This window comes from Hypanus sabinus, chromosome 5 (assembly GCF_030144855.1).
Source record: "Hypanus sabinus isolate sHypSab1 chromosome 5, sHypSab1.hap1, whole genome shotgun sequence".
Taxonomy (NCBI): Eukaryota; Metazoa; Chordata; class Chondrichthyes; order Myliobatiformes; family Dasyatidae; genus Hypanus; species Hypanus sabinus.
Window position 1 is genome coordinate 183,592,193 of NC_082710.1, and position 27,693 is coordinate 183,619,885.

A 27,693-nucleotide genomic window follows, 5' to 3' on the forward strand; every position below is an offset into this window, starting at 1 on the left:
CTGTCCTGGGGTTGGGGACTGTCCGTGGGTTTGAGGGACTGGGAGGGTGACCCTGGCCCGGAGGTGGCCTGTCCTGGGAATAGGGGACGGTCCGTGGGTTTGAGGGATTGGGAGGGTGACCCTGGCCCGGAGGTGGCCTGTCCCGGGGTTGGGGACTGTCCGTGGGTTTGAGGGACTGGGAGGGTGACCCTGTCCCGGAGGTGGCCTGTCCTGGAAATGGGGGACGGTCCGTGGGTTTGAGGGACTGGGAGGGTGTCCCTGGCCCGGAGGTGGCCTGTCCCGGGGTTGGGGACTGTCCGTGGGTTTGAGGGACTGGGAGGGTGACCCTGTCCCGGAGGTGGCCTGCCCTGGGGTTGGGGACTGTCCGTGGGTTTGAGGGACTGGGAGGGTGTCCCTGGCCAGGGCATGGCCTGTCCTGGGAATGGGGGACTGTCCGTGGGTTTGAGGGACTGGGAGGGTGACCCTGGGCCGGAGGTGGCCTGTCCTGGGAATGGGGGACGGTCTGTGGGTTTGAGGGACTGGGAGGGTGTCCCTGGCCCGGAGGTGGCCTGCCCTGGGGTTGGGGACGGTCCGTGGGTTTGAGGGATTGGGAGGGTGTCCGTGGGCCGGAGGTGGCCTGCCCTGGGAATGGGGGACTGTCCGTGGGTTTGAGGGATTGGGAGGGTGTCCCTGGCCCGGAGGTGGCCTGTCCTGGGGTTGGGGACTATCCGTGGGTTTGAGGGACTGGGAGGGTGACCCTGTCCCGGAGGTGGCCTGCCCTGGAAATGGGGGACGGTCCGTGGGTTTGAGGGACTGGGAGGGTGTCCCTGGCCCGGAGGTGGCCTGTCCCGGGGTTGGGGACTGTCCGTGGGTTTGAGGGACTGGGAGGGTGACCCTGTCCCGGAGGTGGCCTGCCCTGGGGTTGGGGACTGTCCGTGGGTTTGAGGGACTGGGAGGGTGTCCCTGGCCAGGACATGGCCTGTCCTGGGAATGGGGGACTGTCCGTGGGTTTGAGGGACTGGGAGGGTGACCCTGGGCCGGAGGTGGCCTGTCCTGGGAATGGGGGACGGTCTGTGGGTTTGAGGGACTGGGAGGGTGTCCCTGGCCCGGAGGTGGCCTGCCCTGGGGTTGGGGACGGTCCGTGGGTTTGAGGGATTGGGAGGGTGTCCGTGGGCCGGAGGTGGCCTGCCCTGGGAATGGGGGACTGTCCGTGGGTTTGAGGGATTGGGAGGGTGTCCCTGGCCCGGAGGTGGCCTGTCCTGGGGTTGGGGACTATCCGTGGGTTTGAGGGACTGGGAGGGTGTCCCTGTCCCGGAGGTGGCCTGTCCTGGGAATGGGGGACGGTCCGTGGGTTTGTGGGATTGGGAGGGTGTCCCTGGCCCGGAGGTGGCCTGTCCTGGGGTTGGGGACGGTCCGTGGGTTTGAGGGACTGGGAGGGTGTCCCTGGCCCGGAGGTGGCCTGTCCTGGGGTTGGGGACGGTCCGTGGGTTTGAGGGACTGGGAGGGTGTCCCTGTCCCGGAGGTGGCCTGTCCTGGGAATGGGGGACGGTCCGTGGGTTTGTGGGATTGGGAGGGTGTCCCTGGCCCGGAGGTGGCCTGTCCTGGGGTTGGGGACGGTCCGTGGGTTTGAGGGACTGGGAGGGTGTCCCTGGCCCGGAGGTGGCCTGTCCTGGGGTTGGGGACGGTCCGTGGGTTTGAGGGATTGGGAGGGTGTCCCTGTCCCGGAGGTGGCCTGTCCTGGGGTTGGAGGACTGTCCGTGTGTGGGTGGGAGGGGGAATTGGGTGGGAGGATGTCCTTGGCCCAGAGGCTCGTGTGGTTCATCTGAACACGGTGGGGATGCTGTGTTGGGGCCGAAATGCGAGGGGACACCTGGGATACTCTGAACTGTGTTGGTTTTTAGCAAACATGACACATTTCACTGTAGGTTTCAATGTAGATGGACAAATGTGAATGTGAACAGGCCAGGTACAACTGAGAGGAGTATGAGGGAACAAGGAGTATGAGGGTAGTGGGGTTGAGAGCAGAGGGGAGAAGGCCAACTGAGAAGGAAAGTGAGGAGGGAAAAGTGGGGAATGGAGGGGGCGGAGGGAGGAGGGATTCTCACCCGCTGGAGTAGAATTAATTGCGAGGAGCATCAGAAATAGTGGCCAGGCCTCCATCACTCATGGAACGTCTGAATGCCGTTCTGGGAAAAGGAAAGTTCATGCAATTATTGACACACTCATTTCCAACCGAACAGGAGGACCTTGGGCATGACTCCATGCTGACTTCACACAGTGAAATCCCCTTTCCCAGAATTGCTCCTCGATCCTTCCCATAGCCCACTAAGATCATAAGACATAGAAGAATTAGGCAGTTCAGCTCAATGATAATAAATCATGGCTGATCTCTCACCCCTATTCTCCTGCCTTCTCAGGTCCGTGTCCTGAGCCCCCTCCTTTACTCTCTGTATACCCACCACCCACCGTTCCAATCCGCTAATTAAATTTGCTGACAACACTGCACTGTTTGGCCTCATCTGAAATAATAACGAGGCAGCCTAGACAGAAGTCATCTCCCTGACACAGAGGTCAGAAAACAACCTCTCCCTCAATGTCGCAAAAACAAAGGAGCTGGTTGTGGACTACAGGAGGAATGGAGACGGGCTAACCCCTATTGACATCAATGGATCTGGGGTTGAGAGGGTGAACAGCTTTAAGCTCCTCAGTATACATGTCAATGAGGACCTCATAGTTTACACACCAGCTGTGTGGTGGAAAAAGCACAATAGCGCCTCTTTCACCTCAGACAGTTGATGAAGCTTGGCCTGAGTTCCCAAATCCTAAGAACTCTCTACAGGGGCACAATTGACAGCATCCTGACTGGCTGCATCACTGCCTGGAACGGGAACTGTACTTCCCTCAATCGCAGAACCCCGCAGAGAGTGGTGCGGACTGCCCAGTGCATCTGTAGTTGTGAACTTCCCATGATTCAGGGCATTCACAAAGACAGGTGAAAAAGGGCCCGGAGGATCACTGGGGACCCGAGTCACCCCAACCACAAACCGTTCCAGCTGCTACCATCCGGGAAATGGTACCGCAGCATAAAAGCCAGGACCCAAATCAGGTTTATTATCACTGGCATGGGACGTGAAATTTGTTAACTTAGCAGCAGCAGTTCAATGCAATACATAGTCCAGCATAGAGGGAAAAAAATAAAATTTAAAAAATAATGTTAAGTAAATCAATTACATATATTGAATAGGCTTTTCAAATGTGCAAAAACAGAATCACTGTATATTTTTTAAAAAGTGAGGTAGTGTCCAAAGATTCAATGTCCATTCAGAAATCGGATGGCAGAGGGGAAGAAGCTGTTCCTGAATCGCTGAGTGTGTGCCTTCAGGCTTCTGTACCTCCTCCCTGATGGTAACAGTGAGAAAAGGGCTTGTCCTGGGTGCTGGAGGTCCTTAATAATTGACACTGCCTTTCTGAGACACCGCTCCCTGAAGATGTCCTGGGTACTTTGTCGGCTAGTGCCCAGGATGGAACTGACTGATTTACAACCTTCTGCAGCTTCTTTCGGTCCTGTACAATAGCCCCTCCACACCAGACAGTGATGCAGCCTGTCAGGATGCTCTCCACAGTACAACTATAGAAGTTTTTGAGTGTATTGGTTGATATCCCAAATTAGGATTCCAAACTCCTAATATTTAAATATAGCTGCTGTCTTGCCTTCTTCGTAACTACATCGATATGTTAGGACTAGGTTAGATCCTCAGAGATCTTGACACCCAGGAACTTGAAGCTGATCCCTCTATGAGGATTGGTATGGGTTCCTTCGTCACAGACACAACACACACTGACACACACGCACATACACACAGACACATAGGCATATACACATACACACACATATACACACATACATATACAGACTGACGCACACAGATACACACACACAGACATACCCACATATACAGACACAAACACCCACACATACACGCACATACAGACTCACACATATAATTATATAAATGTTTTATTTTTGTGTAACTGTATGTTGTCGCTATTTTAAACGTGCTGAATGTGCCTTGTGCCGTGTGTGGTCGCTGGTTCTGAGCTTCTGCGCCTTGGACCCGGAGATGCCGTCTCGTTCGGCTATTTCATGTGTAAACTTGAACTTCAAAAGTCAAGTTAACTTTTAAGGAATTTCGGGGATCGGGACGAGGGAACGACTCCAGCGTTTCGAGGGACAGGTTGGGCTGGGTCTGAGAAGAACCAATCACCCCACCCCGAGGTTGTACCGAGGAGCCCGGACCAGCAGGGCCGGAGTCTGGATCTGAGCTGGATTCGCGCTGCCCGAATCCCGGACCGGTCCCGGTCCCGGTCCCGAGTCCGGGGCAGGATAGAGAGGAGCGGCCTTTCGCCGGTCGCAAACAGAAACCCGTCGGAGACTCACCGAATGACAGTCAAAAGGCTCACAAATCTACAGGCCGCCGCCGTTTACTTTCACTTTGCGGCGCACAGTCGGAGCCGCTATCGAGCTGAACCGGACCCCTGGTGTCGGTCTGGCCGGCCCCGCAGGGCTCGGCTAATCCCAGGTAGTTCTATCTGGGTCTTCTCGGTCACCAGTACCTGTTCAACAGCGCGAATATAACCGGTTACCCCCTCCTTCAACGGTGCTGCACCCGCGCCGCAACTCCATAACTCGATCAGGAAGTGAGCCGAACCCAAATCTGGCCACTCCCTCCGGAAAAAGAACGAAGGGAACTGTACAGAAAGCAGAGACGGGTAGAGCTAAAAAGTAAGCCAAACCTCCGCCCGCAAATAATCCTAACCCTAACCCTACACAATGTCCATGTCCCCCCACCCCGTCTTTCTCATATTGGTGTGTCTACCTAAATGTCTCTTAAAAGCCTCTGCAACTAGTGTGTTTCCGTCTACAACGCGTTCCAAGCACCCACCACTCTCTCAGTAAGAAAACCTTCAACGCACGCCCTCTGGTATTAAACATTTCGACCCCCGGAGAAAGATGCACCCTGTCTACTCTATCTATGCCTCTCATGATCATGTCAACCTCTATCAGATCTCCCCTCGCCCTCTGCCATTCCAGAGTAAACATCCCAGGTTTATCCAGCCTCTAGTGATAGCAGATGCTCTCTGAAACAGGTAGCATTCTGGTAAATCTCTCCAAAGCCTCAACAACCTGCCTATAGTACAGCGGCCAGAACTGTGTAAAATGCTCCAGTTGTGGCCTAACCAGAGTTTGACAAAGTTGCAATGTAACCTCCCTCACTTCTGAACTCAATGCCTCAACTAATAGAAACAAGCATTCCATAAGCTTTCATAACCACTCTATCCTGCGTAGCCACTTCCAAGGATTTATGAACTTAGATCCCAAGATCTCTCTGCTCAGCCACACTGTTGAGGATCTCGTCTTTAACAGTGTACCGTCTCCTGGCATTTGCCCTGCTATTTCTCAGCCCTTCTCTGCAATATCGTGCTGTATTCTTTGCCAGTCTTCTACTCTGTCCACAACTCTACCAATCTTGGTATCATTCATAAACTTACTAACCCACCCATCTACATTTTCATCCAGGTTATATACAGCACAAGCAGCAGAGGTCCCAGCACAGATCCCTATGAATGTCCACTAATCACAGACCTCCAGCTCGAATAAGACCACCACCCTCTGTCTTCTCTGCGCAAGCCAGTTCTGAACTGAAACAGCCAATTCGCCATGGACCCCATGGTTAATCTTCCAGATGAGCCTGCTGAGGGACTTCGTCAAACGCCTTACTAAAATTCATGTCGACAACATTCACTGCCCTACCCTCATCAATCTCTCGTCACCTTGTCAAAAACCTCAATCAAGGTATGACCTGCCACACACAAAGCCATTCTGGCTCTCCATAATTAGGCCATGGGTCTCCAAATGCTCATATATCCTATGCCTAAGAACTTTCTCCAGCAATTTCCCTACAACTGACATGAGACACACCAGTCTATAGTCCCAGGATTTTCCCTTGTTCCCTTTTTAAATAGAGCTACAACGTTAGCCACTCACCAGTCCTTTAGGACTTCACTGTGCCTAGAAAAGATACAAAGATACTGGTCAAGGGCCCAGCAATCTCCCAACATCATTTACCTCCTTTGCACCCTCTCCAATGTCAGCACGTCCTTTCTAAGATAAGGCATCCAAACCTTCTCACGATACTCCGAGTGAGGCTGCACTGGTGCCTTTTAAAGCCTCAACATTACACCTTTGCTTTTATATTCCAGTCTTCTCAAAACGAATGCTAGCATTGTATTTGCCTTCCTCACCACCGACTCAACTTGCAAATCAGCCTTTCCGAAATCCTGCACAAGGACTCCCAAACCCCTTTGTGCCTCAGTTTTTTATATTTTCTCTTCAGGAAATAGTCAACCCTTTCATTTCTTCTGCTAAAATGCATGACCGTACATTTCCCGATGCTGTATTCCACCCACCATTTCTTTGCCCATTCTCCAAATCTGTCCATGTCCTTTCACAAACAAGAGAAAATCTGCAGATGCTGGAAATTTAAGTAACCCGAAGGGTTTCGGCCCAAAACGTTGATTGTTTACTCTTTTCCATAGATGCTGCCTGGCCTGTTGAATTCCTCCAGCATTTTGTATGTGTTGTCTAAGTCCTACTGTAGTCTCTTTGCATCTTCAAAATTTGTGCTTCTACAATCTCTTCAGCCTCCAGACTTTTCAGCTTCCCAAGCACCTTCACCATAGTAATAGCAACTTCACAGCCTTCTGCCCCCTGACACTCTTAAACTTCCGGCAGACTGCTGGTGTCTTCTGCAGTGGACGTTGATGCAAAATATTTATTCAGTTCTTCCGCCATTTCCTTACCCCCATTACTACCTCTCCAACATCATTTACCAGCAGTCGGTATCCACTCACCTCTCTTTGACACTTTACGTTTCTCCAGAAATATTCTCTTGAATATTATTAGCCGGCTTACTTTCGTATTCCACCTTTTCCTTCTCTATGACTTTTTAGTTGCCTTCTGGTGGTTTTTAAAAGCTTCCCAATCCTCTGACTACCCATTATTTTTTGTTTTATTGCCCTCTCTTTGGCTTTTATGTTGGCTTTGAATTCTCTTGTCAGCCGATGCTTGTACCATCCCGTCTTTAGAATACTTCTTCTTTGGGATGTATCTATCTTGAGCCTTCTGAATTGCTCTCAAAATTTCCAGCCATTGCTGCTCTGCTGTCACCTCTGCTGGAGTTCCCTTCCAATCAATTTTGGCCAGCTCCTCTCTCACCGCTCTGTAATTCCTGTTACTCCACTGTAATACTGCTACATCTGACTTTAGCTTCTCCTTCTCTAATTACTGGGTGTGTTCTATCATGTTATGATCCCTTGGCCCTCAGGGTTCCTTTACCTTAAACTCTCTAAACATTTCCGGTTCATTGCACGAGGCCCAGTCCAGAGTAACTGATCTAGAGAGCTCAACCACAAGCTTTATAAAACTCTAGTCAGGCCACACGTGGAGTACTGTGTCCAGTTCTGGTCGCCTCACTATAGGAAGGATGTGGAAGCATTGGAAAGGGTACAGAGGAGATTTACCAGGATGCTGCCTGGTTTAGAGATTATGGATTATGATCAGGGATTAAGGGAGCTAGGGCTTTACTCTTTGGAGAGAAGGAGGATGAGAGGAGACATGATAGAGGTATACAAGATATTAATAGTCAGAGCAGACAGCCAGCACCTCTTCCCCAGGGCACCACTGCTCAGTACAAGAGGAGATGGCTTTAAGGTAAGGGGAGGGAAGTTCAAGGGGGATATTAGAGGAAGGTTTTTCACTCAGAGAGTGGTTGGTGCGTGGACTGCACTGCCTGAGTCAGTGGTGGAGGCAGATACACTAGTGAAGTTTAAGAGACTACTAGACAGCTATATGGAGGAATTTAAGGTGGGGGGTTATATGGGAGGCAGGGTTTGAAGGTCGGCACAACATTGTGGGCCGAAGGGCCTGTAATGTGTTGTACTATTCTATGTTCTATGTTAAGTTGCTCGGAAAAGCCATCTTATAAGATTTCCAAAATGAACCCTATTGGGAACCAGCACTAGTCTGATTTTCCCGATCTACCTGCCTAGTGAAATCCCCCATGACTATCACAGCACTGCCCTTTTGGCATGCAACTTCTGTCTCCCATTGTAATTTGTAGACCACATCTTTACTACAGTACGGAGGTTCATATACAACTCCCATCAGGGTCGTTTTACGCTTGCAGTTTCTTAGCTCGACCAACAATGATTCATCACCTTCTGACCCCAGGTCACCTCTTTCTAATGATTTGATTTCATTTTTTACCAACAGAGCCACCCCATCGCATCTGCCTTCCTGCCTGTCCTTTCGATAGAATCTTTGGATGTTAAGCTATAATTTTCTTTTAACCGTGATTCTGTGATGCCTACATCCGTAGCTGTTCTACAAGTTCTTTTACCTTAGTCTGTACACTGTGCGCATTCAAATTTAACATTTATTCAAATAAGTCCTGTATTCGTCACCTTTTTACGTTGCAACTCATCCTGTTGTCTGCAATCAGTCCCTCTTTGCCAGCAGTCTCACTGCACACTGCCTGTTTGTAAACCAGCTACCCCATCCTCACCCCATCACTCCGAATGCCATTCCCCTGCCTACAGCTCTAGCAAACCTGCCCACGAGGATATTGGCCCCCCAATCTAGGATCATTTCGTTTCTTATCCTCGCTGACATGACATGGACAGCAGTTGCTACCCTACATACAAACATAGGGAATAGGAGCAGGAGTCGGCCATCCGGCCTGTCGAGACTCTGCTCCGCCGTTCAATAAGATCATGGCTGATCTGGCCATGGACTTATCTCCACTGACCTGCCTTTTCCCCATAACCCTAATTCCCCGACTATGCAAAAATCTATCCAACATTGCCTTAAATATACATACATCCACTGCTTCTGGTTTTCAGCTTGCTACCTAGCTCCCTAAAATCTCTCTTCAGGATCTCTTCTCTTTTCCTCCATGAGTCATTGGTGCCCAAACGTACCAACACTTCTAGCTGGCCATCCCCACCACCTTTAGAATGCCGTGGGCCCCTCTGAGATATCCCTGACCCTGCAGCTGGGAGGCAACATACCATCCGAGGTTTCTATCGCGCCCACAGAACATTGTCCCTATTCCTCTAACTGTGGGAGCACCACTCCGTGTCAGAGAGCCGGTCAGTGTGTCACCCCCTCCGCAGCATTACTGAGGGGAACCGACACTGGGCCTCCCATTTCCCATCCTTCGCCAGGTTACCTGCCTCCTGCAACGTAGGGGTGACTACCTCCCTATCACTCCGAAGGCCATTGAGCTGCAGCTCCAGTTCCTTAGCAAGTTCTGTCAGGAGCTGCAGCTCAGAGCACCTGGTGCAGGTATGGTTACGTGGGAGACTGAAGGTCTCCTGGAATTCTCACATCTCCACACACAGAACAAAACCCTGCCCCTGGAGTCATTTCACTGCACTAACAGACCAGGAATAACAAGTAATGAAGAAGATACTTAATTCACCTAAGCCTGGTGAGCCAAAGCTTCTCCAACACTGGCTCGCTCACACAGGAGCCTCTCCACTTGCTCCTGCCTCAGTCTTATTGGCCCTTTCTAATGAATCCTGCTCACAGTCCAACTCTGAAAACTACCGTGAGGTGCTGCCTTTTTCAACTAGATTGAATCGCCGGCTCTTCTTGTGATCCCTGGCCAATGGAGACTCAGCAAACTAAAAGGTGAGGGGTGATGGGTATACAGTTAGCATAAATGCAAGCAGCCTTTTTCCACTGAGGCTGGGTGAAACGAGAACTAGAGGTCATGGGTTAAGAGTGAAAGGTGAAATATTTAAGGGCAACTACTTCACCCTGAGGGTGCCAACAGAAATAGTGGGTGTGGGTTCGATTGCAGTGTATAGGTATGTGGTTGAGAGAGGTACAAATGGCAGGTCAGTGGAGCTAGGCAGATTAACAGTTTGGCGTGACATGAGCTGATGGGTATATTTAACATCTCTCTGGAACAATCTGTTCTCCCCTCAGTTTTCAAGGCAGCAACCATCATTCCACTGTCAAAGAACCTGCCTAAATGACTCTCGTCCGGTGGCGTTAACATCAACCATTATGAAATGGCTGGTCATGGAGCACATTGAAGCCTTTCTACTGGCTACACTGGACCCTTGCCAGTTTGCTTATCACTCTGTCCTGTCCCACCTGGAAAATATGGTTTCATAATAGGGACCGCTGTTTATAGACATTCAACACCATCATACCCCAGAAACTGGTAGGGGAAATGTCCTTGTTGTGTATCAAACCTCAACAACAACGATGACGAGATGGAATACAGAGAGGAAGTGGAGTGGCTGCTGGATTGGTGTGACAGGAACAACCCAAGCCCGAGACAACTGCACTGCTCCAAAGGGGCCATTCTTAACCTCGGCCATTAGGCTCTATATTGCAGCCAGGGAAATGACCCCCTCGGACGGTGTGAATGTGCACCCATTACTGTATAATATTACAGTAATTCTTGCATCATCTTTGATTTGTAAATCTGGTACATCTTATTCTTAAGGTAACTTTTTAAAATTCTTTCTTACTTCCCTTCTAATATTTGTTTATCTGTGCACTTGCAATGCTGCTGTGACACTGTCATTTCCACTGGGATCAATGAAGTGTAATGCCCTGCCTCACACCTTTACCCTTATGCTGAGGGTATTTCACTTAGCAGCTCTGTGAGATCAGTCTGTTCTGCTTTCATCCTGTCTGGGTGGTTGTTGAAGATGAGAGATGATGTGGAATGTGTGCCACTCAACTTGGTGAGGGGCAATAAGGTTGGTCTTGGGCTTTTGTTCGAGAGGAGATGAAGAGAGAAGACACTGGCGAGAACCAGTCGTAGATTACGATCCAGTGGGAGACCTGTTTGTTGGAGATGGATTGCGAGTGAAATTCAGAAGATTTCACGTTGACCGAGGGCCCAGAGCGTGAGTGACAGATGTTATGCCCGTGGCCCCCTCCTTTTTGAGAATGGCAGGATCGCTATTGATCCGAGTCAGGAGACCCAGGAAATGAGAGAAAGACATGCAGAGTTTGGAATGTGTCCTGGCCTCCGAAAGGCGGAACCATTGATAACGGCTATTGTCTCTTGGAGACGAACTTGTGTATTGAATCCTGTACGATGCATCGAAGCCCCCAGGCAATGAACCAAGAGGGGGCTGGTTGAGGGATTGCATCATCCCACCCTGATTGACATCTGAGACCCTGTGAGTCAGGATAAAAAAGGGTCTGGGGAACAGCCCCTTCAGATGCACCAGAAGAAACGCTAGCGATCCCATAATAGCAAAAACCGGTGGGAAGGCCACGTGCGTCCGTTTCCATTTGCCCCGGAATCGGTGTGCCTTGACCATGGGAGAACGTTTTTTAGCTAACAACGGGGAAATCAACTCCCAACGACTCTCGAAGGATTGACATCATAAAAGGACTGGGCAAGTTTTAACCCGTCTTTCTCTCAAACCAGAAAGCTGCAGCTTGAATGAACTAAAGTGACTTTTATATTTCCATCGGACAATACATTATCCCCTAGACAATGATAGAGCTATTCCTTATTGATTATTATTATACCCTCCGCTTTTAGATTTAGTATTGACAACGTATATTATCTGTATGTTTGCATTGATATTATTTTTGTGTATTTTTATCAATAAATACTGTTAAAGATAGTACCATCAGACTTCAGCAGACCTCTCTATCTTTGCTGGTAAGTGACCCAGTTACGGGGTACGTAACACAGTTCAAGATGAGATCCAACTTGTGCACGTTTGACTGTTTAATTAGAATGGGCTCTTCCCTTTCTGTTAATCTTTACAACACTTCAGTTCAGATTCATAAATATTCCCTTAATCGTACGCAGTGTACTGTCTGTTATTTCGTGGCATTAATTTGTAACGGGGTAGCAAATGACACTGCATCCACACAAACCGAGGTTTGGTGGGGGGGTGGGGGGGTAAATCAAGCGCACCTCAATCTCACGAGTTTGGCAAGGCCAGAAATTGTCTTCCCTAGACTTATGCAGCCGAGGAAACCAAGGTGGTTTCGAAAGTATCTTTCTATCTACATCCTCTTGTAACGAAGCATTTCAGTTACTATCAGTCCGAATAGGTTTTATACAGAGGCATTGTGTGACTTTTTGACTTTTATACTCCTATATTCTGACGATTGTTGGCGGCAGAATTTCAGATCACCTACAGGGATGGGCTAGATCAGCTGGTTGAATGGTGTCACAGCAACAACATCAGAAAGACCAAAGAGCTGATTGTGGACTTCAGAAAGGGTAAGACACACCAGTCCTCGTCGAGGGATCAGTTGTGGAAAGGGTGAGCAGTTTCAGGTTCCTGGATGTCTAAGGGCCCAACATATTGATCCAGTTACAAAAAAGCAGCTAGATTTCATTAGGAGTCAGAGGAGATTTGGAATGTCACCAAAGACACTCAGACGTACTGTGGCTGGAACGGTTGGGGGGTGGGTGGGAATTGTTGGGGCTACTGTAGAGGTTCTGCAGAAAGATGTAAACTCAGTCAGCTCCATCATGGGCACTCCATAGTATCCAGGACATCTTCAAGGGACAATGTCTCAGAAAGGCAGCATCCATTATTAAGGACCCCCATCACCCAGGACAAGCCCTTTTCTCACTGTTACCATCAGGTAGGAGGTACAGAAGCCTGAAGGCACACACTCAGCGATTCAGGGACAGCTTCTTCCCTGAACACTACCTCACGTTTTCTGAATATATGTTATTTCTGTTTTTGCACTATTTTTAATCTATCCAATATACAAATATATACTGACTGTAACTGATCTATTTTTTCCCTTTCTATATTACCATGTATTGCATTGAACAGCTGCTGCTGAGTTAACCAATGCCACCACACATGCCGGTGATAATAAACCTGATTCTGGTTCTTCCAGAGACTGACGGGAGAGGGCTCTATCAGGGGGGTAGGGGGTAGTGCCGGGTATGTGTCTGGTTCCGGGAGAGGGCTCTATCAGAGGGGGTAGGGGGTAGTGCCGGGTATGTGTCTGGTTCCGGGAGAGGGCTCTATCAGAGGGGGTAGGGGGTAGTGCCGGGTATGTGTCTGGTTCCGGGAGAGGGCTCTATCAGGGGGGTAGGGGGTAGTGCCGGGTATGTGTCTGGTTCCGGGAGAGGGCTCTATCAGGGGGGTAGGGGGTAGTGCCGGGTATGTGTCTGGTTCCGGGAGAGGGCTCTATCAGGGGGGTAGGGGGTAGTGCCGGGTATGTGTCTGGTTCCGGGAGAGGGCTCTATCAGGGGGGTAGGGGGTAGTGCCGGGTATGTGTCTGGTTCCGGGAGAGGGCTCTATCAGGGGGGTAGGGGGTAGTGCCGGGTATGTGTCTGGTTCCGGGAGAGGGCTCTATCAGGGGGGTAGGGGGTAGTGCCGGGTATGTGTCTGGTTCCGGGAGAGGGCTCTATCAGAGGGGGTAGGGGGTAGTGCCGGGTATGTGTCTGGTTCCGGGAGAGGGCTCTATCAGAGGGGGTAGGGGGTAGTGCCGGGTATGTGTCTGGTTCCGGGAGAGGGCTCTATCAGGGGGGTAGGAGGTAGTGCCGGGTATGTGTCTGGTTCCGGGAGAGGGCTCTATCAGAGGGGGTAGGGGGTAGTGCCGGATATGTGTCTGGTTCCGGGAGAGGGCTCTATCAGGGGGGTAGGGGGTAGTGCCGGGTATGTGTCTGGTTCCGGGAGAGGGCTCTATCAGGGGGGTAGGGGGTAGTGCCGGGTATGTGTCTGGTTCCGGGAGAGGGCTCTATCAGGGGGGTAGGGGGTAGTGCCGGGTATGTGTCTGGTTCCGGGAGAGGGCTCTATCAGAGGGGGTAGGGGGTAGTGCCGGGTATGTGTCTGGTTCCGGGAGAGGGCTCTATCAGAGGGGGTAGGGGGTAGTGCCGGGTATGTGTCTGGTTCCGGGAGAGGGCTCTATCAGGGGGGTAGGGGGTAGTGCCGGGTATGTGTCTGGTTCCGGGAGAGGGCTCTATCAGGGGGGTAGGGGGTAGTGCCGGGTATGTGTCTGGTTCCGGGAGAGGGCTCTATCAGAGGGGGTAGGGGGTAGTGCCGGGTATGTGTCTGGTTCCGGGAGAGGGCTCTATCAGAGGGGGTAGGGGGTAGTGCCGGATATGTGTCTGGTTCCGGGAGAGGGCTCTATCAGGGGGGTAGGGGGTAGTGCCGGGTATGTGTCTGGTTCCGGGAGAGGGCTCTATCAGGGGGGTAGGGGGTAGTGCTGGGTATGTGTCTGGTTCCGGGAGAGGGCTCTATCAGAGGGGGTAGGGGGTAGTGCCGGGTATGTGTCTGGTTCCGGGAGAGGGCTCTATCAGGGGGGTAGGGGGTAGTGCCGGGTATGTGTCTGGTTCCGGGAGAGGGCTCTATCAGGGGGGTAGGGGGTAGTGCCGGGTATGTGTCTGGTTCCGGGAGAGGGCTCTATCAGAGGGGGTAGGAGGTAGTGCCAGGTATGTGTTTGGACTGCTAACCCAGATATCTGGTTTCTCCCTGCTCCGCCTTTCTGAGCAAAGGGGCCAAAACAGCTCGAAGTCCGGTCTGGCCAACCCTTTATAAAGCCCTCGTATTACATGCTTCCTTTTATAATCTAGTTCTCTCCAAATGTATCTAATATTTCATTTGTCGTCCTCACCACAGACTAAACACAGAATTATATAAACGTGCTGAATGTGCCTTGTGCCGTGTGTGGTCGCTGGTTCTGAGCTTCTGCGCCTTGGACCCGGAGACGCCGTCTCGTTCGGCTATTTCATGTGTAAACTTGAACTTCAAAAGTCAAGTTAACTTTTAAGGAATTTCGGGGATCGGGACGAGGGAACGACTCCAGCGTTTCGAGGGACAGGTTGGGCTGGTTCTGAGAAGAACCAATCACCCCACCCCGAGGTTGTACCGAGGAGCCCGGACCAGCCGGGCCGGAGTCTGGATCTGAGCTGGATTCGCGCTGCCCGAATCCCGGACCGGTCCCGAGTCCGGGGCGGGATAGAGAGGAGCGGCCTTTCGCCGGCCTCCCTGTCCGGGCCGCAAACCGGAAGGCCTCACAAATCTGCAGGCCGTCGCCGTTTACTTTCACTTTGCGGCGCACATTCGGAGCCGATATCGAGCGGAACCGGAGCGCCGGTGTCGGTCTGGCTCGGCTAATCCTGGGTAGTTCGATCTGGGTCCGGTTACCCCGCCTCCTTCAATGGTGCCGCATCCGCCTCCGCGGAACGCAACCACCAAGAAGTCAGCTGAGCCCAAATTTGACCTCTCATTCTGCAACATAGAACAGGCCCTTCGGCCCACAGTGCTGTGCTGAACCAACTAAAAAGTAAATCAACCCCTCCCCCACAGAAAAACGAATCCTTCCTACCCACACAATGTCCACAGTACCCCCCCCCCCCCCCCCCCCCCCGCCCCATCTTGTGTACACTCCGGTATTAGACATTGCAGCCCTGGGAAACAGATACTCCCTGTCTATCTCTCTCATAATCCTATAAAACTCTTCCAGATCTCCCCTCAGTCTCGGCCACTCCAGAGAAAATAATCCCTGTTATCCAGCCTCTCCTGATAGCACATGCCCTTTAAACCCTTATAATCTCTTCTGGACTTTCTCCAAACCTCAGCAACCAGAACTATATGCAACACTGCAAATGTGGCCTAAGCAGAGTTCAACAAAGTTGCAACACAACTTCTTGACTTTTGAACTCAATGCCTTGACTAAAAGAAGCAAGCGTTCCATAATCCTCCTTAACCAGCCAATCCTGTGCAGCCACTTTCAAAGAGCTGTGAACTTGGAACCCAAGATCTCTCTGTTCAGTAACACTGTTAAGTACTTTGTCCTTAACAATGTACCGTCTCCTTGTATTTGCCCTACCGAGGGGCAACGCCTCACAGTTATTTGGGTTAAACTCCACACTGTCCACAACTCCACCAATCTTGGTATCATCTACAAACTTACTAACCCACCCATCTACATTTTCATCCTGGTCATTTATATACATCACAAGCAGCAGAGGCCCCAGCACAGATCCCTGTGGATCTCCACTAATCACAGACCTCAAGCTCGAATAATACCCTTCAAACCCACCCCCCCATGTCTTTGATGTGCAAGCCAGTTTTGAATACAAACTGCCAAGCCCATGAATCTTAATCTTCTGGATTTGTCAAATGCCTTACTAAAATCCATATAGAAAACATCCACTGCCCTACCCTCATCAATCTCTCTCATCACCTTGTCAAAAACTTCAGTCCAGTTGGTAAGGTATGACCTGCCACGCGCAAAGCTATTCCAGCTCTCCCTAATTAGGCCATGAGTTTCCAAATGCACATATATCCTATCCCTAAGAATTTTCCCCAGGAATGAGATGAGACTAAAATTGAGATGAGACTAACTGGCCTGTAGTCACTGGATTTTCCCCTGTTCCCTTCTTAAATAGAGGTACCACATTAGCCACTTGGATACTGGTCAAGAGCCCAGCAATCTCATCTCTTCAATTATTTGGGGAAAATCCCACCAGGCCCTGGAGACTTATCTACCTTAATATTCATTAGGAGGTCCAACACTTCCTCCTCCTGGACCTGTGAACACTTTAACATATTCATCACACTCACACTCTCTGTATCCAAGCAAATGTTCCCCTCTTTACCTTGTGTGGTCCCACCCTATTCTCTAGTTATCCTTTTGCTCCTATTATGTCTAGAATGCCTTGGGATATTCTTTAACCCTACTTGCCAAGGACATTTCATGGCCCCTCCTGGCTTTCCTAATTCTCTTCTTTAGTTTTTTCTAGCTTCTTTATAACCCTCATTTGCTCCGTTTGATCCTAACTGCCAAAACTTTACATACTTTTCCTTTTTCTTTTTGACTTATTTCATGATCTCTCTGGGCATCCAAAGTTCTCTGATCTTTCCATCCACATCCTTCCTTCTAATGGGAAATATCTTTCCTGTACCCTGAGCAATTCATCTTTAAAAACCCTCCACAACTCTCTCTGCTAATTTCTTTTCGGATCTTACAGAGGTGTACATAAGGGTGGTTCCTTAAGGCCATAAGATATAGGAACAGAATTAGACCATTTGGCCTATCGAGTCTGATCCATCATTTCCTCATGGTTCAACCATTTCCCTTTCAGCCCCAATTTCCTGGCTCCTTCCCATATCCCTTCATGCCCTGACTAATCAATCTATCAACCTCTGCCTCCAATGGACCCAATGACTTGGCTTCCAAAGCCACCTGTGGCATCGAATTCCACACTTGTTGCTTGTGACGATGATTCGCCACTCTCTGTCTAAAGAAATTCCTCCTCATCTTCGTTCTAAATGGAAGTCCGTCTATTCTGAGGCTGTGCCCTCTGGTCTTAAACACTCACCTACCTGACCCCCTCCACCCTCCCACCACTCACTCTATCAAGGCCATTCAAAGTTCAACAAGTTTCAATGAGATCCAAACTCACTCTTCTGAATTCCAGTGAGTAAACTCCCAGAGCTATCCAGCACCTCTCATATGATAAGCCTTTCAATACTGGAAGGATTTTTGTGATCCTGCTTTGAACCCTCTCCAATGTTAGCACATCCTTTCTCAGCTAAGGTGCTCAGTGCTCTAAGTGAGGCCTCTTTATAAAGTTCCAACATTACATCCTTGCTTTTATATTCTAGTCCTTTCAAAATGAATGCTATCATCACATTTGCTTTCCTCACCACAGACTCAACCAGCAAATGAGTCTTTAGGGAATCCTCCCAAGTCCCTCTGCACCTCAGATTTTTGAATTTTGTCTCCATTTAGAAAACAGTCAATCCTTTCACTTCTTCTCCCAAAGTGCATGACCAAACACTTCACAACACTGTATTCCATCTGTCACTTTTTGCCCATTCTTGTAATCTGTCTCAGTCATTCTGTAGCCTCTCTACTTGCTCAAAACTTGTACCTCTACAATCTCTTCAGACACCTCTTTCAGAACACTGGGGCATCATCCATCTGGTTCATGTGACATTTCAGTTTCACAAACACCTTCTGCCCCACGAAACTCTTGAACTTCCAGTTTGCTGTTGGTGTCTTCCACAGTGAACGATGATGCAAACTACTTATTCAATTCATCCGCCATTTCTCTATCCCCTATTGCTACCTCTCCAGTGGTATAAAAGTGTTGTGTAATAACCCAGATCTTACTAGGGAGATCAACGTAAAGGAACACAGAGGAGACAGTGATCATAGGAGGCGTGATTGATAAGTTCATGGCCTGAGGTAGAAGGAGTCAATTTTAGAAAACCTAGCACGTTTATTTTTCCTACATTTACACACTTAGTCCAGCGGTTGTGGAGCATACGGATCCCTTCTTTGTAGAAGTCGGTGTCTTGGATCTCCAGAAGTGGTCCACAGCAGGGGTGATTGATAAGTTTGTGGCCTAAAGTAGGAGATGACGAGAAACTTAAAATTTTCTGCATTTTCACTCAAAGTGTTGAACTGCACGTGCATGTAACGAGAGCTGTATAACTCATCTCCTTCTACCTTCGGCCACGAACTTCAATCCCCCCCTGCTGTGGACCACCTCGAGGTCCAAGATGCCGACTTGAAGATAAGGGATCCATATGCTCCACGACCGCTGAACTAAGTCTGTCCAGGAGGGGACTATGTTGAAAAATAAACGTGCTAGGTTTTCTTAGATTGACTCCTTCTACCTCAGACCATGAACTTATCAATCACCCCTCGTAATATGATTGAATTCAGACTGCAGTCTGAGAGAGAGAGGCATAAATCACATGTGTCAGTGTCACAATGCAGTAAAGGGAATTACAGAGGCATGAGAGAGGAGCTTGTCCAGGATTGATTGGAGGAGGATACTGGAGGGGATGACGGCAGAGCAGAGATGGATGAAGTTTCTGGAAATAGTTCACAACATACAAGACAGATATCTCCACCAAAGGAAGAAGTTCTCAAATGGCAGGGGTAGGCAACCATGGCTGACGAAGGAAGTTAAGGACTGTATAAAAGCCAAGGAAATTACATATAAAGTAGTAAAAGTGAGTGGGAAGTTGGATAATTGGGAAGCTTTTAAAATGCATCAAAAGGCTACTGAAAAAGCTATAAGAAGGGAAAAGATGAAATATGAGGGCAGACTAGCCAATAATAAAGCAGGATACCGAAAGCTTTTTTTTCAGTTATATGAAGAGGAAAAGGGAGGTGAGAGTTGATATTGAACCACTGGAACATGATGCTGGTGAGGTAGTAATGGGGGACAAAGAAATGGCAGATGAACATAATGGGTACCTTGCATCTGTCTTCACTGTGGAAGACACTAGCAGTGTGCCAGAGGTCCGTGAGTGTCAGGGAGCAGGAGTGAATGCCATTGATATTACAAAGGAAAAAGTGCCAGGCAAACTCAAAATTCTTGAGGTTGATGGTGCTGAGAGAGGTTACTGAAGAGATAACGGATGCACTGGGCATGATCTTTCAAGATTCACTTGAATCTGGCATGGTCCTGGAGGACTGGAAGATTGCAAATGTCACTCCACTCTTTGAGAAAGGAGGACGGCAAAAGAAAGGAAATTACAAGCCAGTTAGTCTAACCTCAGTGGTTGGGAAAGTGTTGGAGTCTATTATTAAGGATGAGGTTTGTGGTACTTGGAGAATAATAGTAAGTCAAAGTCTGTATACTTTCTTTGAAGGGAAATCTTGCCTTTAACAAGCAGGGTGGACAAAGGAGAGGCAGTGAATATCATTTACTTTGATTTTCTGAAGGCTTTTGACAAGGTGCCACATGAGGCTGCTTAACAAATCTTACGGCATCACAGCAAAGATACTGGCATGGATACTGAATGGCTGAAAGGCAGTTGGCAGTGAGTAGGAATAAAAGGGGCCTTTTCTGGTTGGATACCAGTGACTAATGGTGTTCCTCAGGGGTCAGTACTGGGACCGCTACTTTTCACATTGTTTGCCAGTGATTTAGATAACCGAGTTGATGGCTTTGTGGCAAAGTTTGTGGATGATATGAAGATAGGTGGAAGGGTAGGTAGTGCTGAGGAAGCAATGTGATTGCAGCCAGACTGGGACAAATTGGATGAACGGGCAAAAAAAAGATGGAATAGTGTTGGGAAATGTATGAACATGCATTTTGGTAAAAGGAACAATAGTGCGAACTATTATCTAAATGGGGAGAAGGTTCAAACGTCAGAGGAACAGAGAGACTTAGGAGTCCTCGTGCAAGACTCCCAGAAGGTTAACTTACTAGTTGAGTCTAGGGTAAAGAAGGCAAATGCAATGTTGGCATTTATTTCAAGGGGAATAGAATATAAAAACAAGGAGATAATGTTGAGTTTTTATAAGACACGAGTCAGGCAGCACTTGAGTATTGTCAACAGTTTTGGGCCCCATATCTCAGTCTTTGTAGAGAGTCCAGAGGAGGTTCACAAGGATGATTTTGGAAAGAGTTAACATACGAGAAGCATTTGGCACCTTTGGGCCTGTAATTTAGAAGAATGCGGGGGGATCTCATTGAAACCCACCGAATGTTGAAAGAACTAGATAGGGTGGATATGAAGATGATGGTTCCTATGGTGGGGGTATCCAGAATTAGAGGGCACAATCTCAAAATTGAGGGGTGACCCTTTAGAAAAGAGGTAAGAAGGATTTTTTTTTGGCCAGAAAGTAGTAAATCATTGGAATGCTCTGCCACAAACTGCGGTGGAGGCTGTGCGTGGGTATATTTAAGCCTGAACTTGATAGTTTCTTGACCAGTCAAGGCACCAAAGGATAAGGCAAGAAGGCAAGTGTAGTGGGTTGTGTGGGATCCAGTATCCGCCATGATGGAGTGACAGAGCAGACTCAATGGACTGAATGGCCTAAATCTGCTTTTATAGAAATAAGAGTGATCTTTTTAAAACCCTCTGTATTCCATCTTTTCCTTTCTTGTGATTTTGTAAAAGCTACCAAATCTTCTGGTGGTTTTTGAAAGCTACCGAGTACTCCGATTTCCTTCTAACTTTGGCTTCCCTTGTCAGCCACGGTTGCATCATCCTGCCATTAGAATACTTCATTGTCTTTGGGATGTATCTGTCCTGCACCTTCCAAATAGCTCCCAGAAATTCCAGCCATTACTGCTGGAGTTCCCTTCCAATCAATTCTGGCCAGCTCCTCTCTCATGGCTCTGTAATTCCCATTGCTCCAACTGCAATACTGATGCATCTGACTTTAACTTCTCCTTCTCAAATTACTGGGAGAATTCTTTTATATTATAGTCACTGGTCCCTATATCTTAAGCATTCAATCATCTTCAAGGGCCAGGCAGCATCCATCATTAAGGACCATCACCCAGGACACGTCCTCTTCTCATTGCTACCATCGAGGAGGCGGCGCAGGAACTTGAAGACACACACTCAGCGTTTCAGGAACAGCTTCTTCCCCTCTGCCCTCAGATTTGCAAATGAACACTACCTCGCTGCTTTTTCCCCCTTTTTAGCACCTCGTTTAATTTTCCACATACTTTTAACTGTAATTTGTAGTTTTTAAGTTATTAGGTTTTCCAATGTCCTGCAGCAACAAACATCACAACATATGCCAGTGATATTAAGCCTGATATTCTACTGCCCTCACTCAGCTGTTGTAACATCACAACATATGCCAGTGATATTAAGCCTGATATTCTACTGCCCTCACTCAGGTGTTGTAACATCAGCTAGATAGTCAGCCAAACTCCATTCCAAAATGACATGAGAGTCAGGGTGCCGTATCCTAGCTCCTTGGTTTTATTGCAGACTCAGTGGCATGTCATAGTGAATGAAGTCAGATATGAGAGAGGTCAGAGGAGAATGGCCAGACTGGTTCAAGCTGACAGGAAATCGACAGTAACTCAAATAGCCATGCACACAGAAGAGCATCTCTAAATGCACAGCACGTCAAACTTTGGATAGCAGATGGCCACGACCATACAGTGTACTCAATGGCCACTTTATTAGGTACATGACTTTGCATTACAACAGAACGTACCTAATAAAGTGGCCACTGAGTGTAATTTCACAGAGAGTAATAAAGAAGGCCATTTTTTTTTACAAGCTTTTATTACAAATATATACAAGGAATCACGATGTCGTCATCCCACCCCTCCCCGCCCTGCATTTAGAAAAACTGAACATTTCTGAATAAGAATGTAGTGCACAGGTAGTTCATACCAGTCAAAGGGCAGGCATGACAGATAAAATCTAATGTCAGAGACATGTCAGAGTCATTTATAAACTTACTTAACTTTTGAAAGTAGACTTTCAGAGCCAATCACTTTAAACTGAATACATCAGTTTTAATTACATCTGAATAAATTACATCAGTAAGTTTGAGACTAGGAAAGATATCAATAAAATTGAAGAAGTGCACAGAAATTTACAAGGACATTGTCAGGACTTGGGGACCTGCGTAATAGAAAATGGTTGAATTGGGAAAAAATGGAAATGAACAAACAGTCAATGTTCCAGCCAAAGGTAATGAAGGATGAAGGTGACAGAATAAGAAGGTGGGAGATGGGAAGCAGGATGAAGAAGGAAGCTGGGAGGTGATAGGTGGAAGAGTTAAGGGGCTGGGGTGACTGCTTCAGTGAAGTGATACCTCAGGGACCGCAGTGGTTCAAGAAGGCAGCTCATCACCACCTTCTCAGGGGCAACTGGGGATGGGCAATAAATGCTGGCTTAGCTGGTGATGCCGACATCCCGTACATGAATAAATAAAAAATAAAATTTCCCTACGACTGATGTGAGACTCACTGATTTATAGACCCCCCCCCCCCTCCCCTCCCTACATTTTTTTTAATTCTGGCATCTTTTCAGCCCTGATGACGGTTCTCAGCCTGAAACTTTGACTGTTTACTCATTTCTGTAAACGAAGCCTGATCTGCTGAATTGTTCCAGGATTTTGAATGCATGTGTTGCTCCGGATTTCCAGAATCTGCAGAATCTCTGGTGTTTATGATCTCTGCAGCATTCTGTAAAAGTCATCTGGAGTTTTCCAGAATTGAAATTACTGTTTGGTGAACTTAGAAGTGAATTCCCCAGTTGGCCACAGGGCTCCTCCTGTGCCATCATGCTCACCTCCTGAAGAGTCAAATGGGGGAGATCTTCATTTTCTCCTGTGACCCCCAGGGACTGAAGAAGGGGTAGACTTTCTCAGTAAATTTGGCTCGAAATGTGTAGATGTGGGCCATGGCTTCGGCATCAAATATGTGGATCGTGCCCAGGTTATGGTCGACGTAAATGCCAATGGTCTCAGCAGCGGCCATTCCCTCCAGTGGAACGGGGAACTCGTCATTGGCCTCGTACAACTGGCCACGCTTGCCGATAGTCCAGATCCCGTTATCGGGGCTCAGGGTGACCCAGTCATTCTTGGGGATGGATGCGTAGGCCGCCCCCAGGTCCCAATCAGGCTTATTACCCACGAACACCTCCCAGTATTGCCTGCCGCTGTCGTAGCCCTCACAGGCCATCACAAAGAGCCTGGCGTTGAAGCGCTTGGAGTTGTCCTTCTTCTCCGTCCATTCTTCAGTGAACGAGACACTCAGGTGGTCGTCTGAGATGATCAGGTATGGGTTGGCGGTGTCTGGGTCAAAGGTGATCGACACTGTGGAAAGAGGCCGAGACCGGAGGTTAAGCCTGGGGGCCTGCATCACCCGTGCTCAGCGACACAACGTTTCAGGTAGTTCCGGCGGAACAAATACATGCTGCTGGAGGCTTTCATAGTTCCCCCTCTGACGACAGCCCCAACCAGTCTGCGGCGGTCCCTCCCCACCTCACAGACCCCCCTTCTTCCAGCATGTCTCTTCCTTTGGCAGCATGCCACCGTTTCACCTCCCCCCCCAGACCCAAATCTGTCTCAACAGCCCTCAGCAACACTCACCCCTCCTCTTTCAGCCCCTTGCCTCTCAGCATGGCCCCTCCCACAAGGCACAAACACCTTCCCACCCAGCCCCTTTACCCCAGATCAGCCCCGCCTCACCTCCTGGGGGCACTCCCACCTCCCGAGCTGCAATAATCTGCCCTGAAACACCAAAGCCTTTGAAGGGAAAATGCTAGGAAAAATAGTGGACGCGGCCCAGTCCGTTACTGGTAAAGCCCGCCCCACCGCTCAGCACATCTGCACGGAACGCTGTCACAGGACAACAGCATCAAGGAGTCCCACCACCCAGGCCGTTCTCTCGTCTCACTGCTGTCATCAGTCAGGAGGTACAGGAGCCTAGGAGTCCCACCACCCAGGCCGTGCTCTCGTCTCACTGCTGTCACCTTCAGCCAGGAGGTACAGGAGCCTGGGAGTCCCACCACCCAGGCCGTGCTCTCGTCTCACTGCTGTCATCAGTCAGGAGGTACAGGGGCCTCAGGAGTCCCACCACCCAGGCCGTGCTCTCGTCTCACTGCTGTCATCAGTCAGGAGGTACAGGGGCCTCAGGAGTCCCACCACCCAGGCCGTGCTCTCGTCTCACTGCTGTCATCAGTCAGGAGGTACAGGGGCCTCAGGAGTCCCACCACCCAGGCCGTGCTCTCGTCTCACTGCTGTCATCAGTCAGGAGGTACAGGGGCCTCAGGAGTCCCACCACCCAGGCCGTGCTCTCTTCTCACTGCTGTCATCAGTCAGGAGGTACAGGGGCCTCAGGAGTCCCACCACCCAGGCCGTGCTCTCGTCTCACTGCTGTCATCAGTCAGGAGGTACAGGGGCCTCAGGAGTCCCACCACCCAGGCCGTGCTCTCGTCTCACTGCTGTCATCAGTCAGGAGGTACAGGGGCCTCAGGAGTCCCACCACCCAGGCCGTGCTCTCGTCTCACTGCTGTCATCAGTCAGGAGGTACAGGGGCCTCAGGAGTCCCACCACCCAGGCCGTGCTCTCGTCTCACTGCTGTCATCAGTCAGGAGGTACAGGAGCCTAGGAGTCCCACCACCCAGGCCGTGCTCTCGTCTCACTGCTGTCATCAGTCAGGAGGTACAGGAGCCTAGGAGTCCCACCACCCAGGCCGTGCTCTCGTCTCACTGCTGTCATCAGTCAGGAGGTACAGGAGCCTAGGAGTCCCACCACCCAGGCCGTGCTCTCGTCTCACTGCTGTCATCAGTCAGGAGGTACAGGAGCCTAGGAGTCCCACCACCCAGGCCGTGCTCTCGTCTCACTGCTGTCACCTTCAGCCAGGAGGTACAGGAGCCTGGGAGTCCCACCACCCAGGCAGTGCTCTCGTCTCACTGCTGTCATCAGTCAGGAGGTACAGGAGTCTCAGGAGTCCCACCACCCAGGCCGTGCTCTCGTCTCACTGCTGTCATCAGTCAGGAGGTACAGGGGCCTCAGGAGTCCCACCACCCAGGCCGTGCTCTCGTCTCACTGCTGTCATCAGTCAGGAGGTACAGGGGCCTCAGGAGTCCCACCACCCAGGCCGTTCTCTAGTCTCACTGCTGTCATCAGTCAGGAGGTACAGGAGCCTCAGGAGTCCCACCACCCAGGCCGTGCTCTCGTCTCACTGCTGTCATCAGTCAGGAGGTACAGGGGCCTCAGGAGTCCCACCACCCAGGCCGTGCTCTCGTCTCACTGCTGTCATCAGTCAGGAGGTACAGGAGCCTAGGAGTCCCACCACCCAGGCCGTGCTCTCGTCTCACTGCTGTCACCTTCAGTCAGGAGGTACAGGAGCCTCAGGAGTCCCACCACCCAGGCCGTGCTCTCGTCTCACTGCTGTCATCAGTCAGGAGGTCCAGGAGCCTAGGAGTCCCACCACCCAGGCCGTTCTCTCATCTCACTGCTGTCGTCAGTCAGGAGGTACAGGAGCCTAGGAGTCCCACCACCCAGGCCATGCTCTCGTCTCACTGCTGTCATCAGTCAGGAGGTACAGGAGCCTAGGAGTCCCACCACCCAGGCCGTGCTCTTGTCTCACTGCTGTCATCAGTCAGGAGGTACAGGAGCCTAGGAGTCCCACCACCCAGGCCGTGCTCTCGTCTCACTGCTGTCACCTTCAGTCAGGAGGTACAGGAGCCTAGGAGTCCCACCACCCAGGCCGTGCTCTCGTCTCACTGCTGTCATCAGTCAGGAGGTACAGGAGCCTAGGAGTCCCACCACCCAGGCCGTGCTCTCGTCTCACTGCTGTCATCAATCAGGAGGTACAGGAGCCTAGGAGTCCCACCACCCAGGCCGTTCTCTCGCCTCACTGCTGTCATCAGTCAGGAGGTACAGGAGCCTAGGAGTCCCACCACCCAGGCAGTTCTCTCGTCTCACTGCTGTCATCAGTCAGGAGGTACAGGAGCCTAGGAGTCCCACCACCCAGGCCGTGCTCTCGTCTCACTGCTGTCATCAGTCAGGAGGTACAGGAGCCTAGGAGTCCCACCACCCAGGCTGTGCTCTCGTCTCACTGCTGTCATCAGTCAGGAGGTAGAGGAGCCTAGGAGTCCCACCACCCAGGCCGTGCTCTCGTCTCACTGCTGTCACCTTCAGTCAGGAGGTACAGGAGCCTAGGAGTCCCACCACCCAGGCCATGCTCTCGTCTCACTGCTGTCATCAGTCAGGAGGTAGAGGACCCTAGGAGTCCCACCACCCAGGCCGTGCTCTCGTCTCACTGCTGTCATCAGGCAGGAGGTACAGGAGCCTAGGAGTCCCACCACCCAGCCGTGCTCTCGTCTCACTGCTGTCATCAGGCAGGAGGTACAGGAGCCTAGGAGTCCCACCACCCAGGCCGTGCTCTCGTCTCACTGCTGTCATCAGTCAGGAGGTACAGGAGCCTACGAGTCCCACCACCCATGCCGTGCTCTCGTCTCACTGCTGTCATCAGTCAGGAGGTACAGGAGCCTCAGGAGTCCCACCACCCAGGCCGTGCTCTCGTCTCACTGCTGTCACCTTCAGGCAGGAGGTACAGGAGCCTAGGAGTCCCACCACCCAGGCCGTTCTCTCGTCTCACTGCTGTCATCAGTCAGGAGGTAGAGGAGCCTAGGAGTCCCACCACCCAGGCCGTGCTCTCGTCTCACTGCTGTCATCAGTCAGGAGGTACAGGAACCTAGGAGTCCCACCACCCAGGCCGTTCTCTCGTCTCACTGCTGTCAGCAGGCAGGAGGTACAGGAGCCTCAGGAGTCCCACCACCCAGGCCATGCTCTCGTCTCACTGCTGTCATCAGTCAGGAGGTACAGGAGCCTAGGAGTCCCACCACCCAGGCCGTGCTCTCGTCTCACTGCTGTCATCAGTCAGGAGGTACAGGAGCCTCAGGAGTCCCACCACCCAGGCCGTTCTCTCGTCTCACTGCTGTCATCAGTCAGGAGGTACAGGAGCCTAGGAGTCCCACCACACAGGCCGTGCTCTCGTCTCACTGCTGTCATCAGTCAGGAGGTACAGGAGCCTAGGAGTCCCACCACACAGGCCGTGCTCTCGTCTCACTGCTGTCATCAGTCAGGAGGTACAGGAGCCTAGGAGTCCCACCACCCAGGCCGTGCTCTCGTCTCACTGCTGTCACCTTCAGTCAGGAGGTACAGGAGCCTAGGAGTCCCACCACCCAGGCCGTGCTCTCGTCTCACTGCTGTCATCAGTCAGGAGGTACAGGAGCCTAGGAGTCCCACCACCCAGGCCGTGCTCTCGTCACACTGCTGTCATCAGTCAGGAGGTACAGGAGCCTAGGAGTCCCACCACCCAGGCCGTTCTCTCGTCTCACTGATGTCATCAGTCAGGAGGTACAGGAGCCTCAGGAGTCCCA

General features: G+C 50.5%; 2 protein-coding genes and 1 long non-coding RNA gene across 4 annotated transcripts in view; 1 reads left to right on the top strand and 2 right to left on the bottom strand.

Moving 5' to 3' along the window:
* LOC132394722 (butyrophilin subfamily 3 member A3-like) overlaps positions 1 to 4,699 on the bottom strand; it is a 51,074-nt gene extending 46,375 nt beyond the window's left edge. Inside the window, exons 1-2 of one of the 2 annotated variants that reach the window (XM_059971107.1) lie at positions 4,594 to 4,699; positions 2,085 to 2,165 (exon numbers count right to left, since the gene is read on the bottom strand). In XM_059971107.1, coding sequence (XP_059827090.1) covers positions 2,085 to 2,139 — 55 coding nt within the window. In that variant the 5' untranslated portion in view covers positions 2,140 to 2,165; positions 4,594 to 4,699. Of the gene's footprint in view, positions 1 to 2,084; positions 2,166 to 4,417 lie in introns of both variants that reach the window. The other variant, XM_059971106.1, reaches the window with a different exon arrangement.
* A 10-nt stretch (positions 4,700 to 4,709) lies between these two features.
* LOC132394723 (uncharacterized) lies at positions 4,710 to 11,679 on the top strand. The gene is made up of 3 exons (XR_009512408.1): positions 4,710 to 4,762; positions 8,312 to 9,733; positions 10,034 to 11,679. It is a non-coding gene; the product is annotated as an uncharacterized LOC132394723 (long non-coding RNA).
* A 10,426-nt stretch (positions 11,680 to 22,105) lies between these two features.
* Positions 22,106 to 27,693, bottom strand: part of LOC132394724 (butyrophilin subfamily 3 member A1-like) — a 42,515-nt gene continuing 36,927 nt past the window's right edge. The window contains exon 12 of the mRNA XM_059971109.1: positions 22,106 to 23,614. Within this exon, the coding sequence (XP_059827092.1) occupies positions 23,100 to 23,614 (515 nt within the window). The 3' untranslated portion in view covers positions 22,106 to 23,099. The remainder of the gene's footprint in view (positions 23,615 to 27,693) is intronic.